A 13,779-nucleotide genomic window follows, 5' to 3' on the forward strand; every position below is an offset into this window, starting at 1 on the left:
CTATTCTCAACGTACAGTTGAAGTCAGAATTATTAGTCCTACTGAATTATTAGCCCCCTGTATAATTTTTTCCTTAATTTCTGTTTAACGGAGAGAAGACTTTTTCATCACATTTCTAAACATAATAGTTTTAATAACTCATTTCTAATAACTGATTTATTTTATCTTTGCCATGAAGACAGTAAATAATATTTTACTAGATATTTTTCAAGACACTTCTATACAGCTTAAAGTGACATTTAAAGGCTTAACTAGGTTAATTAGATTAACTAGGCAAGCTAGGGTAATTAGGCAAGTCATTGTATAATGATGTTTCTGTAGGCTATCAAAATAAAATAATACTAATATAGGGGGCTAATAATATTGACCTTAAAATTGTATAAAAAAATGTAAAAACTGCTTTTACTCTAGCCAAAATAAAACTTTCTCCAAAATAAAAAAAATATTATAGTAAATACTGTGACAAATTCCTTGCTCTGTTAAACATCATTTGGGAAATAATTTGATCAACTGTACATCTGAGTTACATGATACCAAAATAAGAGAGCACTACTGATAAGTTCTGTTTTTTTTTTTTTTTTTTTTTGTATTGGACAGGAACCAAGCGTCTGGAGTGTATTTCACCAAACGGGACAGGCAGACGTGTGATCCAGAGTAACCTAAACTACCCTTTCAGCATGGTGTTCTTCGCCAATCACTACTACTACACTGACTGGAGGAGGTAAAGAAGCACAACACCAATAACTATATTTAAAACACATTTGCAGGTCCTTCAGTTCGGTCGTACGCCATTTAAACGATGCAAACATTAGAGCAACAGGAAGTGTTGTGAATCATGCTGCAGTTGTTTTAGTGTCCTTGAGCAACTATTGTAGTTATTAATAGTTTATTTTTATTATTTTTATTACTTTGTGTCATTTAAAAACTTGTTTTCACTTTACTTTTCAATTTTGTTATTTTAGTTGCAAGTTAATTTGAAACAGAAATTCTGGGACAATTATTCATTCATTCATTTTCCTTCGGCTTAGTCTCTTTTTTAATCAGGCGTCGACACAGTAGAATAAACCGCCAACTTATCCAGCATATGTTACACAGCGGCTGCCATTGCAGCTGTAACCCAGTATTAGGAAACACCAATACACCCTCACATTCACACACATACACTACGGTCAATTGTGTTTACTCAATTCACCTATAACGCATGTGTTTGGACTGTGGGGGAAACCAGAGCACACGGAGGAAACCCACGCCAACATGGGGAGAACATGCAAACTCCTCACAGAAATCTATTTATCTATCTGTCCGTCTATCCATCCTTCCATCCATCTCTGTCCATCCAACCGTCTGTCCATCCATCCGTCTATCTATCCATCATTCCATCCATCCATCCATCCATCCATCCATCCATCCATCCGTCCATCCATCCATCCATCCATCCATCTATCTATCTATCTATCTATCCATCCGTCTATCCATCCAGCCTTCCATCCATCCATCCATCCTTCCATCTATCCATCCATCTATCCATTTATCCATCCATCTATCCATCCGTCTATCTATCCATCCATCCATCCCTCCATTTATCCATTCATCCAGCCATCTATCCATCCATCCATCCATATATCCATCTGTCTATCTATCCATCCGTCTATCTATCCATCCATCCATCCATCTGTGTATTCATCCGTCTATCTATCTATTTATCCATCCATCCATCCATCCGTCTAGCTATCTATCCATCCATCTATCCATTCATCCATCCATCCATCTATCTATCCATCCGTCTATTTATTCGTCTATCTATCCATCCATCCATCCATCCATCCGTCTATCTATCTATCCATCCATCCGTCTGTCTGTCTGTCTGTATGTCTATCTATCTATCTATCTAATATTTATGTTTCAGTAAGACATCATTCAATTGACTTGTCGTCGACTTCGAAAATTTTCTCAGAGCTGCTGTGGTCGTCAGCGGTGCTGATCTTAATTGAAATTATGCTCATGTGTGATATTGGAAGCGGCACTCATACTTGTGTGATATGCGTTGACTATATCATGTCAGTCTAATTAACTGACTTTTCTTTATTAGTAAAACGATTAGAAAATGTCTGATCTGATATTATATTTTGTTATTATGTTGTGTTTATGTTTTGTTATATTATGTTGTTTCAGGGACGGGGTCATTTCTCTCGGTCGAGATAACCAGTTAACAGATGAGTACTTGCCTGATCAGAGGTCTCATTTGTATGGTATTACAGTCGCTCCTCCACAATGTTCATAAGGTACTTATTAACTATTACACATTTCTGTTTCAAAGTATATAACTCTTTTAATTTATCTTATATATGGCTTAAAGGGTTTTCTTTTCTTTTATTAGAATAACTATCTTTTTTTTACCATGATTTACAGACAACACTTGCTAAAATTTACATACAAAAGAAATCTTGTCAGGCATATTTAGAACTAGAATGATGATTACATATTAAATTACTAATTTTAAAGCTTTAAACTTTACCATTACCACTTTTAAACTACTAGGTTTTACCCGTTTGTCAACAAGAAGTGAAAATGTAAAATATTATTTTATTAATTATAAATAATTTTATATTTTAATTAATGCAGGCCAGAATAAGCACAGTATGTGTGTGTATATATATATACATGTTACTAATCCACCAACATCACTTTAGAACTATTATTTGAATGATTTTACGACGTAATGTCTAAAATGATGACAAGACAGGTAATTTTGCTGACAATTTAAGATTATAAGGCTGAACGGCATGAATTGTCATCAGTCTACAGAGATTTCTCAGTATTTCTCTGTTGCAATCAGGAGATCACAATATTACTATGGTATAAATGCAGCACTACAACAAACAAAACAGAGAGAGATCGACTTAGAAAGTCATTTGTTTTAATCAGCTGTAGTTTGAAATTACGCTGTTTTTCTCTTAGGGCTTATTATGCGGTCTCTGTTGCCATTTTGTGGATGAACATCGTCAATCGTCTTTGCTGAAAGACAGTCTTCGCTGCAGCACGCTGCTTGATGACGTAGTTGACGATCGCCTAGACCTCCCCCTACGCTAAACCCAACCGTCACAGTAGCATGGGCGTTACTTTAGTGAGCGGTACAAGTTGACGATTGCCTACACCTCCCCCTACCCTAAACACAACCATCACAGTAGTATGGGCGTTACCTAAGTACGAGGTCCGCTAAGTAGTTGACGATTGTCTACGTCATCAAGCTGTGGGCTGAAGCGAGGACACCTTGCAAAGACAGGCTAATGGCTGCCAACACGCTGTCTCTCGGAAATTTTAAATATTTAAAATAGGCACTATCCTTATAAGTAAACTGCATAGTTGCAATCTGAACAACCACATTCTCAACTAGAAAAGCCTCAAAAGAACATTATGTGGACCAACAGCTGCAATATTTGTCAAACTGTAGAGTGTCCTCTGCTTGTTCCTGTATGTGGGCGGAGTAATACACAAGGGTAAAGGGTTAAGAGGCTGGACGAGCACGGCTATCAGCCAATCAGGATATTCAAGAACCATATATATATATATATATATATATATATATATATATATATATATATATATATATATATATATTTGCTGAATGATGGAACGTTTATCAAAATTTTGGCATTTTCAAAAAAATTTGTTGCCTTTCATTTTACTTTAATGTGCTTTCCACTTGTGTACATTCATGCAGATACACTTAAAAGCCCATCACGTTTATGTAGCACAGAGTATGACCTCGTCCAGCAAATAACAGGATGAGATTTCAGGCATGAGCTGTCAAATCCAGACACTTAGGAGAAAAGTACAAGGCACCTGCTTCCAAATCACTGTAGTTTGACAGAGGCGATGAAACACTGCTGTCGCTGCACTACTTCAAAGCATTTCAGTTCTTTACAGACCAGAAAACAGTCAAACAAGACCAGAGTAAGTGTTTGTGTATCTCTGCAAGTGGATGAAAGCAGGCAGTTTACACTTGATGAAACTGAAATGTTGAAAATGTTTGTCCGAACCTCGCTTTTCTGTAAAGCATTTCTGATGTGCATCCTGTTTTGTGTTGCAGGGAGATGCTAATAACAGAGCCAGCTTTACATGGTGCTATTTTTGGCTAATTGTTTGAAGAGCTTGTGAGAATCACAGCTGAGTCGTGAACCAAAGAGAAGGTTAATGGAAGAAAACGCAAGTCTCGATAAATGCCATCGTCAATGCCAAAGTGCAAATTTACAAACGTGAAACAGCGTGAATATTTTCTCAAATAGTTTTGTAAATTTGTTTTATACCTCATTTCTTTCTACTGTACTTTTGTATGTGATTTTTTTTTTTTTTGTTTAAAAAAAACTAACCAATAAAAAAAAAACTCAAGAGTTTAGCTGTGTCGTTTTTACGTTTCGGAAAAGTAAAACAGTATTTGGGTGAAAAAACGTTTGTAAGTGAAATTGCTTTGAACAACCAAAGTGGTCTTTTACCAAAGTTAATGTTTTAAATCCTTTTTATCTTTTGTAAAATGTGATATTTATAACAATAAAATGTGTTTGACAACTTTATGCCTGGTTGTGTTGTTTAAATTCACTAGCAGGGTCTTGAGCAGGGGTCACCAAACTTGTTCCTGGAGGGCCGGTGTCCTGCAGATTTTAGCTCCAACTCTAATCAAACACACCTGAACAAGCTAATCAAGGTCTTACTAGGTATACTTGAAACACCCAGGCAGGTGTTTTGAGGCAAGTTGGAGCTAAACCTTGGAAGGACACCGGCCCTCCAGGACCGAGATTGGTGACCCCTGGTCTTGAGTTACCATTCTAACGCGTTGCGACTTTGTTCACAAAATGTTCATCAAGTTTTTAGAGTGGTTAACTGTAGTATTGGTAACCTAGTAACCAACAGTTAACAATGCAAGCATAATGATTAGACATGGGCGTGTAATGTTTGCTAAAGGCTGATTTATACTTCTGTGTCAAGTGATCGGCATGACCCATGGCGCCTGCCTTGCGCGTTGTCACCCATTTTTTGAGAGGTGCACGCAAGCGACTTTGACGGCCACACGGAGACTGCGCCATATCATACGCGTGTGCTTGATGCAGAAGTATAAATCGGCCTTTATACTGCACAGTCTTTGTGTTGGTCTGAAATAACATTTCTAAAACTCTAGCTGGCAGCAGGTTTTTTTGTTCCTCTGTGTCGAGTTTCTTCACTGGTGTTTTGTTTTTTCTGAATGCTACAAGTAGCTAAATCCCACTCATTCAGAGGCAGGAATCTAGCACACACAATCTAGGCAAACCATATATGGTAACTAACTCCTTAGGAGCATCATCGCCACCTATTGAATTTCACAAATAAGGTTTCCCCATTTCAGTCAGTATAGTATTGTATCATAACGAGCATTTTAACATCTCTGCAGTCTCTGAACTCAAATTATGTAAATAAAAATAATAAGTTAAAACACGTATGACTTTATTCACGTGTCCACATACACAAAGAAAACATAGACCGTCTAATAGTAGGATTAAGTGTAATAAAATAATTCAGGATCTTAATATTATCATACTTGGTTAAAATCGCTTTTAGTTGATCTCTGAATGTTGTTCACTTTCAAAATAACACTAGTTATTGACTTGAATTATAAGAATCAGCAAGAACCACAATTTCAGCTAAAAAAAAACTTCTTTAATGTGGCTACATTAGGCAACAGCCATTGTGTGTGTGTACCATGCTTTTAAATACATTAAATGCAGTCAGATGTTTTTTTTGGTCCGGGGCAAAACAAACTTACAGTCAACCATAACATGTTTCGGTGTTGAATTAAGGTTTATTAAGCAACAAAACATACTGTTTTTAATGGTAACCCATGTAGCATTTTCTAAGTGCCTCCACAAAAGGCTAACATGTTACAATGAAATAAAATTTTGCAATAAATCTTTGCTTTTTTGTTGTAACTGACAGGGTAAAGCAAATATGTAATAATGAAAAACAAATAGTCCCGTTTGGCATTCCCACAAAAATGCCTTGAATTCCGACAGGATATCTGCGGTCTGGTAAATGAAAACAAGCATATTTCACAGAGCAAGTCTGATGGAGAGGGTCTGTTCTACAAGGTCCAGGCGGATGTTTTTATCTGCCAACCTTTCCGAGGCGATGATCTGTCTTGGGGTCTGCGATGATGGCCTGAACTGCGACGATGGCTTCATTAATCTTGGTCTGTAACTCTCTGAGCTCCTCGATATGAAGCAAACGAAGAACTTGAGCCGCTTCATTCAGAGTAGCGTCTGTAACAAGAACAGAGTCATAAATGAAAACGGATTGAGGCAAACATGGCTAAAACAATCAAGATGAGGGGACAGAATTCCGTGTGTACATAATTAAAATGACCTTTTATTTCATATAGACACGATTTAAGCGTTAATTCGCAGCGTTGTGTATCGACTTGCAGCGCTTGTTGTTATAACCAATCGCGTACGTTTGTGTTGAGCTTAGGAACGCAGTAGCCAATCAAAGACTTAGATTTGTCGCAGCTGAAAGCAATCTAATAAAGTGAGCGCATTTCTGACAGGATTCTTCTGAACCGTCGTGAAATCTCTCGCCATAAACAACAAAAAGCTCAAAAGTAAGGAAACCACGTAAGAAATCATAACTTTGACCTTTTATCGACTAATTCTGACATAGTATATCAATTTTGTTCATAACGTTGCTCTTACAAAGGTAACAAGAACGTAAAAACTGCTCTTTAATGGTACAGTTCATTTCTGACCTTGAATTAAACACATTCTTTGTGCTAACAATCTTTCTTCTAAAGTCAACAGAATTTAAATGATTTAATCCTGTCCTAAAAAATGACAGCAACATGAGAGAAGCCACGTAAACCTACCTCCGGTGTCAAATCCCAGAATATGCTTGTCAAGGGTGACTGGTAAACCCTACAAAAGGAAAAATAAACAACTGTGTTAAAACCAACATGCACTTCCGATTGATTTATCACAAATGAAAGTAAAGACAAAAATGGCATACTAGATTTTATTTCAACTAAATGCTGTTCTAATGAACTCTCTAAGAGACCTGTAAAATAATTCTGCAAGGATAAAAAAAAACCATTTTCAAAATTGATGATAATGTTTCCTGAGCAATAAAATAACATATTAGAATGATTTCTGGGACACTGCAGACTGGAATAATAATGCTGAACATTACTATTATTCCACATTAGCACTGGGATTACACTATTTTTTTTATTAAATGGTGAGCATAACAAATATCACTGAAAAAACCCACCTTTAACTGTAATTTAGATAAATAGATATATAAATAGCTTTATGATCACATGAATGAAATACATATTAAAAAAAGAAAAAGTTATTTTAAATTACTGAATGTTAATTTCACTTTAGTACTGGCATAACAGTAATCGAATGCAGCCTTGGTGTGCATCAAAAAAACACATTTAAAAATTAATTTAGATATATCGATGGTGGTGCAGCAAGAAGGTTGCTGGTTCGAGCCCTGGCTGGGTCAGTGGGCATTTCTGTGTGGTGTTTGAATGTTCTCCCTGTGTTTGTGTGGGATTCTTCCGGGTTTCCCCAACAGTGCAAAGACATTCATAGGTGAATTGGGTAAGCTAAATAGTCCATAGTGTATGTCCTGGTCCTGCAGGTTGGGGGTTGAGCTAACAACCCACCTCATAAAAATGAAAAGTTACGAAACACCAGCATCGTGCGGCTAAATATCAACTTTGATATAAACGGTTCTGGGAGTAAGCAAGTATAAAAATATTTTTGAAGAAGTCTTAAAAGTTTCCTTTTATGAAAAACACTGCGTTTACCTCTTTTGCTTGACTGGACTTTGCAATAGCATCAGGTGTCAGACGTTCCTGTACAAGGATCCTAATGGCCTGTAGTAACAAATATAACAGAATAACTTAAATTAGAACTTCCCTGACACATACTTATATTCATATAATCGACATAATAAATCATACATACTTTAAGCATCACCAAATAGTCATCATGTCGCTGAATTTTGAGAAGATTCGCAAGAGCCAAGACACCAGCCTTAAAATCTGGATTGTTACCTAAATGGAGAAAACACACTTTCATTTGAATCCAACAGATAGTCTGAAATATATTTACCCAATGCAAAACCAGCTTGAAACAAATTGATTCATTTAAATACTCATGACAAAATGATCTCTGAAAATACATTTCTGAATTTAGCAGACTCTACTTTTTCTCCAAAAGCTACTTACAAAAGAACAAAACAATGTCAAATATTTAAAGTGTACAGTGTTAATAGGAAAGTCCAACATTGCAGAACATCATATCTTGATTGCCCAACCTCCAACCATCAGTAATGATTATTTTTCATATGGTCTATTAATTTAAAGTGACGTTATGAATGCATCATTGAATTAATGATTTAAGGGTTTCATTCAAAATCAGATTCATTTATGTATGTTACATGGCAATGTTGTTTTGAAAAATGTTCTGATTCAGCTTTGTTTAAACCATTTTCATCAGCAAAAGTGAGTAAAAACAGACAATACGGTGTCTAAAATGTATTTTTTGTTAAACGAAAATGTAATATAAAATATATAGATAATAATAATAATATAGCATGTATGTGTATTTACAATATTATATTTGTGCATATACATTAGTCAGCACTGAAGGCAAACCTGGAGCTAATCTAACAAAATAAGTTATGATAACAGTCCAAAAATTAGTAGCCCATTTAATAGCCCATTAAATAAAATATAAGATGAGCAAAAATCTAAATATATACACAAAAAATAAATAAAATAGGTAAATGATTATTTTTTGCAACATTTTGCATTAATTTAAATGTATTTTTCTATTACTAAAGATGTTCAGAGACTAAAATTTTTTTTAATAAATGTACACTCACCGGCCACTTTATTAGGCACACCTGTCCAACTGCTTGTTAAAGCAAATTTCTAATCAGCCAACCACATGGCAGCAACTCAATGCATTTAGCCATGTAGACATGGTCAAGACGATCTGCTGCAGTTCAAACTGAGCATAAGAATGGGGAAGAAAGGTCATTTAAGTGACTTTGCATGTGGCATGGTTGTTGGTGCCAGGCGGGCTGGATTGAGTATTTCAGAAACTGCTGATCTACTGAGATTTTCACGCACAACCATCTCTAGGGTTTACAGAGAATGGTGCAGAAAAAGAGAAAATATCCAGTGAGCGGCAGTTCTGTGGGCGCTAATGCCTTGTTGATGCCAGAGGTCAGAGGAGAATGGCCAGACTCGATCGAGCTAATAGAAAAACAAAAGTAACTCAAATAACTACTCGTTACAACTGAGGTCTGCAGAAGAGCATCTCTGAATGCACAACACGTCCAACCTTGAGGCAGATAGGATACAGCAGCAGAAGACCAAACCGGGTGCCACTCCCGTCAGCTAAGAACAAAAAACTGAGGCTACAATTCACACAGGCTCACCAAAATTGGACAATAGAAGATCGCATCATGGATGTGCAGCAACTGTGTTATGATATTATGTCAATATGGACCAAAATCTCTGAGGAATATTTCCAGTTGAATCTATGCCATGAAGAATTAAGGCAGTTCTAAAGGCAAAAAGGGCTAACCCGGTACTAGTAACGTGTACCTAACAAAGTGGCCGGTGAGTATGCGTTTAATAAATCTGTTTTGTTCAAATGTACCAAATTATATTAACTATATTCACTGAGAAATTAATTAAAATATTCATTTTAAATTGGGATGCACTCATTTATGCAGGGATTGTTTTAAATCTATATTTTTACTTTAACAACTTTAAATTACAGCTTCATTCTAACTGTATTCTAATACCTATCATTGCTCAGTGAATACTTTTGGTCTCATAACCTGTTTTTCTAGGAAACATTACATTTATTTGACAGTTTATAAAATGTTACCATGGAAAGAGACGACTTTTGATCATCTGACTGAAACCAACTACTTGAGCAAGACTATAATAAAGCAAAACATTAACAGCACAGCCCAATATTTTCCATTGACTGATCCCTGTCCTCCCTGTGTGTCATTATTCAGTTGACATCTGGACGGCTCCTCCAGCTGTGGGTCAGTGATTCGCTTCAGCCCACTCATTGTGGGTTGTGGAGAGATGTGGAGTGATGTGGGTGTGTAATCAGTTGCTTTAGACATGCTCAAAAAGCCACTTTGAGCGCTCATGCTGGTTTCTTTAATCAGCCTCCTCCGTCTCGTAACAACAGGACTGGAGTCTGGAAAGATGTTCGGGGGAGGGAAAAACTCACTGTCCAGATTAATTAACGGGTCTGCAGACTTCTGCCCATCATTGGTCTCCGTCACAGGTTTGCAGTTTCGATATTTCTCCACTGTGGGATGCAGAATAACAGAAGCGGTCAGTGCAATGCAAACAAAGCGTCTGAAGTTGTCAAAATTGTTTGGTTGGGGATCTAGGAATATTTTACTCAAGGAATTTCTGAGGTTAAAATGAATCAGGATTGTGCAATCGAATAGATGTGTGGAGCAGCTGGAAACTGGGCATTTTACTGCAGACCTTGCTAAGATTGCCATCTAGTGGTCTGAGATGGGATTGTTTTCAAAAGGACAGAATTTTGAGTTTATTAGCATATCAGCTTCTCTGGCTATGTCATGTCAAAGTTTATTTTTTGAGCACTGATCCCATTTCAATAGGACAGAATAAGCATGTTATTATTTGTGACTGATGTCCAGTGGACAAAGCAAGTTTATTTATATAGCTCATTTCATACACAATGGTAATTCAAAGTGCTTTACATAAACAAGAACAAAAGAAACAAGCATAAGAAAACAGTATAAAAATGATTAAAAACAGGCTAAAATGACAGGTCAATAAACTGCCCAATAATTCATTTATTTTGCTTTCTTTGTTCTTTGTAACAAAGATTAATCTGTGCTTTTTTTAAGAGCAAATAAAATCATAAAGTGCTCAACAGACTACCAGTTAATGGAATGGTTTGGATGATTTTTTTGTTTTTAGAATAAATATTTCATGCTCACAAAGAATGCAATTATTTATATATATATATATATATATATATATATATATATATATATATATATATATTTTTTTTTTTTTTTTATCTCTTTTTGTATTGAAAAATAGTTTATTCCTGTGATGAGAGTTGCATTTTCAGCATCATTACTCCAGTCAGAAATCATTCTAACATGCTGATCTGGTGAGCAAGGGAATTTATTTTTAAGAAAACCAAATTACATTTAAGATTTACATTTTCCTTTTTTTTTGCTAAATAAAAATAATAAAAATCATTTAAAATAAAACCTGAATAATATCTTTATTGATTTTTAATCTTTATCAAATTAATTCAAACTTGCTTAATTAATATGCATTTAATTGGTCCCTCTTTTAGATTTATACATATATATAAAAATACATAGTACACATGTATATTTTATGTAAAAAAAAAACTTTTCACGATTAATCATTTAATTAACACTAATTTGTTTATGTACATATAGTAGGGGGGAATTATTCAACACGTCATGTTTTGTCTGGGAAAAATAATCTAAAGAACCTGTTAAAATGGAATTGAACTGGATTTTTGTAAAAGCCCAAACAATACAAACATAAAAATAAAACAAAACAAAAAAATGAAATAATTGTTATGTGTAATAACAATGGAATGACACAAGGAGAAAGTGCTGAACTACTGAAATGTGTTTAATATGTTATATAAAAATCTTTTTTGGTGATGACCATAACCATTCTCATATGGAGAATGAAGTCATGTGAATCGCAGGTGTGAGTTTTTCACAGACTTCAACAGAGTGTAACAATCTTGATGGTTCTGCGGGTCTTGTCTATCAAATCTGATCTTTAATTTGTATTTTTATTGATTCAAGTCAGGTGATTGGCTGGGCCATTCTACAGCTTGATTTTTTTTTTCTCTGAGAGCATTTGAGTTCTTTGCAGAAATTTCCACCCTGGTTTTCTCTTCATCATCCCACTAAAGTAAATGTTGGACTGAAGCAGCTGATATTCATTTACTATGACGAAGGGCAGAGGGTTGCTGAAGAACTACTGAGAGATTTCAGCTGCTGTCTGGGCTTTCACTTCCTTTCTACACCTCTCTTTCTTCATGTGTTCAGTCATTTCATTTTATTACGCATAACTTCATTTTGTAAACTTATTAGATTTGTTTTCTTTGCATATATGGATTTCTCTAGTTGTTACCAACATCTGGTGGAAATTTCAAGTCAACCACCCTTAGAAATATGGTGACGTGTTCCAATACTTATTTCCCCACTGTATATACTGACTTTTGTATGGTGTGGTATATCAGCTAGTCTATTTATTTATTTATTTTTTGATATTGTATAAGCCCCAAACAAAAACCTATAGTGGTCAACAACTGCTATTATCAGTTATAATCATACCATTGTCTCCATACTCAAAACGAACAGCAAGGCCCAGTAGCCAGTCAACAGTCTCCGGTCTTTCCTGAACACTGAATGGACAGTTCACATCTTGAAGGTACTGCAAACATAATATTTCCACGGAAAAAATAATGAAGCATTAGATAGATAGACAGACAGACAGACAGACAGACAGACAGAAAGTTTTTTACCTTTTCAAAATACTTAGGCCAGTCTGAGCTGGGAATATTTCTGAGGTTTCCTCTGTCTTCAATCTTGTAGTGTCTGATTTTTTGATCTTCCAGCCAAACTATGAAGTTTCTAAACTCGGTTTCATCTGAGTAAAAAGAGAAGAAAACACACTAAAGTTATCAAACGAAATTATTTTGTAGGAAACCTTCACTGGCATCAGCACAATACAGGGTTTTCCGACACAGTAGTATAACAAACTACAAGCCTGATGTTTTATGGTGACTAATATCAGACCTTCAGTTTAAACCCAGAAGACTGTGGCGATCTTTGTTCAGCTCTGCGGTTATTAATATCGTGAATGAACTTTATCAGGAGCATGAGGTGGCAAGACGTCATTCGGTCCATCCAAAATCTTACCTTTACAGTCAAATCCAGTCGGGTTGTGGTATTCTAAGGCCGTGAGCTTTCTGCGAAACATCCCTTTTCCACTGAAAAATTATTTAATGGCGTTAATAGATACACGAATCTGTTTAGAAAGCCACAAATTTACTACAGCCTTCAACTGCCACTGGGAGACCGGATATAGAATAACCAAAAATCGGTTTTCAAAATAAAAGCCCGTGTTTGTGTCTATGCCAATCATTGGTGGATGCAGATTAGCGGAGTAGCGCGCCATTTAATTTTTATTTTTTAGGTAAAATAAACAGATCGATAAATGTCAAATTTCAAAACAAATCTATAAATTTCGTATGTAACCGAAACCGCATCTAACCTTTCTACTTATTATTCATTCATTTCGATGGCACATTTCTTGTGAAATATAATTTTTAGATCAGTAAAAGTCAGTTATATGATAGAATAACCAAATTTTAAAAAGTCTAAATTAAGTTTTTTTAGCGTTTATGAATATGTTTTATTTGAGTTTTGCTATAAGCTAGTAAGTACAGTGGCCGAGAGAGCTTAACGTGCTGCAATTTAAGAAAACTCATGCAAAAAACATCAGCAAATCAAGAAAAGATCTTCATCCGCTTGACAACACACGTGCTGCAAATCTTTGATCTCGTTTTACGCTTGAACAACTAAATGAATGCTTAAGTCTATTTAACTGAATGTATTGTAATTATATTACAACACCGATGCTGTAAAAATATCCTTGGGAAACTGAAA

At 35.5% G+C, this 13,779-nt stretch overlaps 2 protein-coding genes across 2 annotated transcripts in view; one reads left to right on the plus strand and one right to left on the minus strand.

Moving 5' to 3' along the window:
• nid2a (nidogen 2a (osteonidogen)) overlaps positions 1-4,571 on the plus strand; it is an 88,761-nt gene extending 84,190 nt beyond the window's left edge. Inside the window, 3 exon segments of the mRNA XM_056476622.1 lie at positions 598-721; positions 2,173-2,282; positions 4,091-4,571. Coding sequence (XP_056332597.1) covers positions 598-721; positions 2,173-2,281 — 233 coding nt within the window. The 3' untranslated portion in view covers position 2,282; positions 4,091-4,571.
• Positions 4,572-5,810: 1,239 nt separating this feature from the next.
• rtraf (RNA transcription, translation and transport factor) lies at positions 5,811-13,198 on the minus strand. The gene is made up of 8 exons (XM_056477613.1): positions 13,030-13,198; positions 12,633-12,757; positions 12,442-12,541; positions 10,296-10,376; positions 7,995-8,083; positions 7,835-7,903; positions 6,887-6,935; positions 5,811-6,287 (listed from the first exon to the last, which is right to left on the minus strand). The coding sequence occupies exons 1-8, from the start codon at positions 13,088-13,090 to the stop codon at positions 6,133-6,135; spliced, it is 729 nt and encodes a 242-aa protein (XP_056333588.1). The 5' UTR covers positions 13,091-13,198; the 3' UTR covers positions 5,811-6,132.
• Between the last annotated feature and the right edge of the window lie 581 nt (positions 13,199-13,779).

This window comes from Danio aesculapii, chromosome 17 (assembly GCF_903798145.1).
Source record: "Danio aesculapii chromosome 17, fDanAes4.1, whole genome shotgun sequence".
NCBI classification, from domain to species: domain Eukaryota; kingdom Metazoa; phylum Chordata; class Actinopteri; order Cypriniformes; family Danionidae; genus Danio; species Danio aesculapii.